Consider the following 6,557-nt stretch of genomic DNA (forward strand, 5'->3'; position numbering starts at 1 on the left):
CGTGTTTGACGAGTCTTGACGATTCAAAGCAGCTGCCAGCTCCAGTGTCATAACTGTATTGCATTCAGAGGTGAGACTCTGTCATACACTGGCATGTTGAGGAAGTGATATTGAACTGGGAGGGCTCAGGTAATTGTCCTTCCATACATGGGAGGGATAAGGGTAGCTGGGCAGGGAGGGAGGGAGGGTGGGGTTGAGAGCTACACTGTAGCTTTTGTCTACAGGGAAGGTAACCTGAGGTTGTAAAAGGAAGTCCCCACGGTCACTGAGTTACATCCCTCTGGCTGTGGAGCACCTGCAGTCTGACAGAGACAGAGTGAGAAAGAGTCAGAGAGCGAATGTGGAGGCAGGGGAAAGGTAGAGTCAGGATGAGAGTGCAGCAGTTACAGTGATACCTGGACGCAGCCGCATGGAGCGAATGTTGCAGGACAGGAGTGGAGGAGATGTCAGCTTGGAGAGGAACGGAGAGGATGGAGAGCGGGACAGCAGCAAGGGAAGAGAGGAGATGGCAGATTCAAACTTCCTAATGGAGGAGGATGTGGAGGTTGAGTTAGACTCTGGGTTTTGCATGGAGGGGGATTCAGAGCTGAGTTTAGCAGGACACATGAGTTTAGGCTCAGATGAGGAAGAGGAGTTGGACTGGCAAATGATTACAGGACACACAGACTCTCTGTCTACTAGTGAGGGACAAATAAAGGGAAAAGGACACTGGGAAGGAGACGAAGGGAACCAAATACAGGATGAAGGTGAGAGAGACGCTGAATCAGAGTCAGAGAAGGATGGAGAGGTTGAGGCAGAGAGAAGTATAGTGATGGATCAGGAGAGTGTTGAGGGCAAAGAGGAAGAGAAGGAGGAAGAGCTGCATGTGTGTTTGCAGCCAATAGAGGAAAGTGGATGCTATGTACAGATCTCTTTGGAGGAAGTGGAAAGATACTACAAATTTTCACGCTGCTGCCACTGGCTGTACAGTAAGTGTCACAGCTTTCAGCAGTCTCTCATATCACAAACCTCATATTTACTCAATGTTTGTGATCCATTCTACCTACAATCACAGCTCTATTTTGATATATATCTATTTTTGGTGGGTGTGTCTGTTAATCAGCAACTCATCCAAGGTTATGTTTTTGCAACTGCATTTCTCCTCCCTGTCTTGTTCCGCTTACAGTATGTTAATCTCCTTTCTATTTTTGTTTCAAGCCAGTATTTGCTTTTCTGCGAAAGGAACACACAGAATTTGCTTGTTTCTTCTATGTTGCTATTGAAACACAGAGTAAGTTTGTCTGCATACTTTTGTCTAAGGCTTGTTTTTCTTCTTCCTTTTTTTTTTTCTTTTTTTTAATCAAACCTACTGCAGATGGAAAGCAAGCCTTTCATATTATAAAGAATATCACCCCAAGGGGTACCAGATACTCTGGAACAATGGATACAGTTATACTTTTGTTGGATTTAGAAAGCTGATTGCGATTTACAGTGATAGCCACTGCCCTTTAGTTATAAAGACCCAGGAAGAAAATTAATGATGTGCGTGAATATGTCTGGATGAGCTGGGGGCAGAATGGCAGTATCTTTTCTTTCATCAGGTATGTGATCCCATTCAGTTGATTTCAGTTTTTCAGACACACATCACCCACTCATTTTCTAGTAGAAGAAAACTGATTTTTTTTTTTTTTCTAATTTCTCTCTGTTTTTATGATTTCTGGGCCATAACCAGGGATGGTCATGGCCCTGAATATAATTATTATTCCTAAGCTTGAACAATTGATAACCTTAATCTTCTACATGCAACCCTTCACTGAACCCTCTCACCCCACGTTGATGGTGTTGCATACACCGCTCACCCCACCCACCCCACCCCCTGTTTAGTGCTTTGCTTCATCTCTGTCACTCTTGAGGCCGTAAGCCCCTTAACACCTCCCCACCACCACCACCACCCCCGCCTCAACTCTCTATCTGCGTCTGTTCAGTCTTTTCCCTGCTCTGTATCCCTGACCTGTAAATCAGGGTTCAGCACATTTCCCACTATTATCATGTTTCTTATAGGAGGTAGGGCAGCCAAGGCAACACAGTGCAGCTCTTAATGTATTGGTTCTAGATCAGATTTAGACTCGATTTTTAGAGTTTGTTTTACATGAACTAGAAAGCCTTCGATCTGTTTGTCTCCTTGTTAGCCATTTTTATCTCAGTTCTTCATTGGTCTTACAGCGAAGTGAGTGTGAGGCTTTTGCTGTGGTCCTGTTTAATCTGTGTCAGTAGTGGCAGCCGGTCCAGGTGTGTGACTGTGACCCACTAACGTTTGACTCCTCATCCACAAACACGAGCACGAGTGGACTCTAATCCCCATCGTTAAGCCTTTAAAAGAACATTAGCGCCTCATCAAGCAGGTGGTGTGCATGTGTGTGTGTGTGTGTGTGTGTGTGTGTGTGTGTGTATAAAAGAGAGAGAGCGCACACACACATATGTATATGCTGGAGCAATTTTACAGTCACTGAGGATATTTGTCATGATTTTTGAATAATATCCAAACTGTTTTATTAATGAACAGCAGACAGACGAGTGTCTCTGCTTTCTGATGGTCCTGATATTTCGCAGCTTTGGACATAGCTACATGTTTGCTGTCTGAGGCAGTTGAGATTATCTTGGCTCTCTTCAGGAGTCACTGGCTACCTCAGGTGTTGGAGACAGAGCCTTCTGTGTCCTGCAGTGTTAAACCTCCTTGATGCCTCTGTAGATTAAATCTTCCAGTGCCCTTTAAGGATTCAAACACAGCATTTAATATGTGGACACAGGTGTGACCCTGTGTGCATACATGAGTGTTTATGTGCGTAAGTGTATGTATGTTGGATTGGATTCATGCTGGGAAACCTTCTTTGGCTTGCCATTCAAAAAAATGAGATCCATTCTGATCATCCCAAAGATAAGAAGCCCATCGTCATTCATTTTTGTTACATAAACTTACCTAGGTGTTTCTGACATCATCGATACTTGCTGAGGAATCAGGAAACGGAGAAAGAGAGATCAGGAAAGCAACTGGAGTGGTTTCACTGTCTGTCCTTTTGTCAGGAACAGTATCTGGTGTGATTGGCCGACCCACTCCCAGAGCCTTGGGCCTCTAACAATTGTATACGGTATTGTGTCAATAGGCTAAGTGAAAAACAAAGAATGCAAGTGTGGAAGGAGGTAATAAGAGCATTCGGAAGAATAAAGGGAGACATAAAGAAGGCAAACGATGTTAAGAAAGAGTGGTGGACATATGTAGAAAAATGGTTAGGGTACAGTGTCATACAATAATTTAAAAAAAAATTACATTTACATACAATTACATAAGACTTGCAATGGGACATTTTTCAGGAGGGAATTTCTGACTAGGAGTAATAGAATATCCACTGACCAGTAACAAAGCTGAAGTATTGTGGGGGTTTGATTTGATACGTGTGGGAGTTGCTGGGGGCAAGTTGAGTGATGCTGGGTGGGGCAAGGGAAACTGATGGAAGTTTCTGTTTGAACTTGAGTCCATGAGGAGCGTGTGAGCGCCTCAGAGCGCTCTGCAGATGGCCCGACAGTCGCACCTTTGTGTCCAATCACCCCGGGCAGTGAGTGGTTATTATCTACATGGTAGCAACTGTCTAACAGAGTGACAACAACACAGACATGGTAATTTATCGAGTCTGGTTTCCACTCGCCCTTTGAGGTTTGACTTTCAAATTTGAAAGCAAAGAGGAAAAGGAAGCTGTTTCTCAAGTGGCAGCTGTGCAGATCAATCACTTGCTCCATAATCAATATTTGTCAACTATAGATGACACAAGACATATTATCCAGTCAATGGGGTGAAAGCCTGATACAGGATAAAATAGTCTATGTGGCCTCAAGCCTTTGTCAAGCTTTGGAAACTTGCGATTTACAAGCAGATGTAACTCACAATCTAGGAGGTGGATTGATCAGTCCTGTTTGGGATCAGTTTTCATCTAAAGGCTGTATTGATCTATAAAGGATGAACTGGTTTGGCTTTTTCCAAATCAAAAACAGAAACATCTCCTGTGGGAGGGAAAAGGAAATAAATCGGCCTGACTGATAGGTGAGATCAAAAGTGAGATCAAATGCCACTTTAGGTCATGCTGGGTTAACAAGGTGTTGATTTTAGGTTGGGGCTCCTGTCTTAGTTCTCTGCCTTAGAGCACTATAGTGTGTGTGTGTGTGTCCATGTATTCCTGGACATGGTAGATTAGAGTAATCTTCATGCTTCAACCTCAGAGGTCTCCTGCTGTCACGCAAGATTTAGAGCCATTAGAACCACCTGCTACTGTAAACCGAAGCATATGTGTTGCAGCGCTCGTGATGTCACAAACTCAGCAAAAGCGCAAGTCCTCCGCGGTGTTACAAATCTGCTTTCTCTTTGAGAGCGCCAGCCATTCTCCCCATCGTGATCTTAGAGAGCCAGTATTGTTTGTGCAGAATTGTTCTCTGTCAGGTCACAACCCGCACATTCTTTTGACAAGTATTATTGAAGTACGTCTATAATTCTGTAGTGCATAGCAAAAAAAGCTTCACAGAGTGCTTTTTTTAACTGGATGAGTGTTACATTATATTTGCCGTTTGCTAGTAAAATGGTCTTTTGATGACACCGTTTGAACTCTTCTCATTTGCTAAATTAAGGGTATCATTTCAAGTCCGTTCATAAACTGTCACTGGGTCAGCGGGTTAACATAAAACCTATCCAGCATGGTCATGGTCCAAATCTCTCCTCAGCCAAGAAAAAAAAAAAAAAGATGGCTGATTGCTCTGTATGATCAAACGAAGAGTCAAGAGCTCTTGGAAACAGGGACAACAGAGTACTTCAAACAAGAGGGTGATACAGGCACTCCTGTAGGTCTTTGTCAGGGCTTTAGAGAGCCTTACAGAGCTACAGTGCAGTGGCCGAAACATGTTTTTTTTTTTTTTTTTTTTTTTTTTTTTTTACAATTTATCCATTACAATAAAGGCTTTTTAGTACTTCCTTCCTCAATTTCACATTTTTTTTTTGCTGATATTTGGAGTGCCTGGATCGCCCTCTTGTTTGAGTGACCTCAAGTCTTTGATTGATGTTGTCTTTACATTTCAGTCGAGGCACCAGCTGAACTTGAGGAGAGAGAAATGTTTAAAGCTCAGCCAGACAGGAGACAGAGAGACCAGACCAAGACACACTTGAATGGATTCTGTCCCCAAACAGTTTGAGTTTACAAGGTGTATGTGTATGTGTATGTGTATGTGTGTGTGTGTGTGTGAGAGAGAGAGACAGAGAGAGAGAAAGGGCAGTGTCTGCGTAGTGCTAGTGATACCCTGAGGCCAAAGCTGTCACCTGATCCACCTCATGGTCAAACAAAAGGGCCCAAAGAGGCTTTTTGGTTTGTTTGAACTGAAGTCAGAGGAGGGCCCAGAGCAAAGGGGCTGCGCCTGTAAACTGACAGAGATCCTGTAGGCAGGTTAACGTGGAAGAAAGGAGGGGAAGGAGGTGCATGATGACGAGGAAAATGATTCACGTGATAGACAGAGATCAAGAGGGTTAAGATGTCCGCTGGAAACTGTCAACCATACAGTTATGAGAGGGAGCGCCAGTGAAGCCAGGTGGACTGGGTGGATGTGTCCTGTGTGGGCTCTGAGCGCTCTGTCACGGCTCCGCTAGGATATCAAACAGCATTAGTATGTATTTGCCTTTGTTTTGCTCACTGGTATATTTTTCTGCATCTCAATGTTTCCTTTAGACTGTGTTTTCATCAGTTATTTGTCACGATTGTCTCTTTAAATTTACCCCGCTACCTGTATACCCTTAGTAGTGAAATATTCTCAGTAATGTGCAGTGTAATGGTCTAAGCGGTGTGACAAGTGGCATGACAAGGTATGATTAATTCAATAAATGATAAAATACAACAGATCTTGGGGTGGAAGTTGTTTTGATCCAGAGAGACAACTTTACAGAGAGACACAGCGATGCATTTTCCAGCGGGGCAGGCGTGTGTTGACTCAGTGTGGAGTGACACAGAAAAACAGAGCAAACAAAGTCAGAAAAAAAGATGAAAAGTCAACATTGCTCTTCCTGTTAATACAGCTCACCTCCCCATGTCCTGCGTGGTTTACATTGCAGCCCTGTTTGTACTACATGTTAGCATTTGTGACTGTAAAAACACTCTCTCCTTCATTTCCCAACATCCTCAGTCGCTGTGTGCCCTTCTTCATCATTCTTTCTCTTCTTCTCTCTTCTTCTCCCATCCCCCACCCATTTCACTGAAGTATGATGGTGCAGTTTAGTTTGCGAGACAGGCTCTCATGCATGGCTAAGCTAACAGGCCTTTGCTTTTGCATTAGCAAAAGCTGCCATGTGTAACCACAGCTCTCCAACCGCAGACCTGGTATCCTGGAGAGAACCAAGTACCTGTAAATAATTCACACCACACCAAAGGGGAGACAGGGGAAAGTAAAAAAGAGTAGAAGAAGCCAGTGCATCAAGTTTTTCCGTGATGCTGAGCTATATCAGGTCTGTCTGAATGTACCACTGAGACATAGTTCTTATAAAAACCTCAGTGATG

At 43.6% G+C, this 6,557-nt stretch overlaps 1 protein-coding gene across 2 annotated transcripts in view; it reads left to right on the forward strand.

The window, feature by feature from the left end:
- The first annotated feature begins 302 nt into the window (after positions 1-302).
- Positions 303-6,557, forward strand: part of mcf2lb (mcf.2 cell line derived transforming sequence-like b) — a 34,180-nt gene continuing 27,925 nt past the window's right edge. For both annotated transcript variants that reach the window (XM_030080541.1, XM_030080540.1), the window contains exon 1: positions 303-968. In XM_030080541.1, the coding sequence (XP_029936401.1) occupies positions 410-968 (559 nt within the window). In that variant the 5' untranslated portion in view covers positions 303-409. The remainder of the gene's footprint in view (positions 969-6,557) is intronic.

Source organism: Myripristis murdjan, chromosome 21 (assembly GCF_902150065.1).
Source record: "Myripristis murdjan chromosome 21, fMyrMur1.1, whole genome shotgun sequence".
NCBI lineage: Eukaryota > Metazoa > Chordata > Actinopteri > Holocentriformes > Holocentridae > Myripristis > Myripristis murdjan.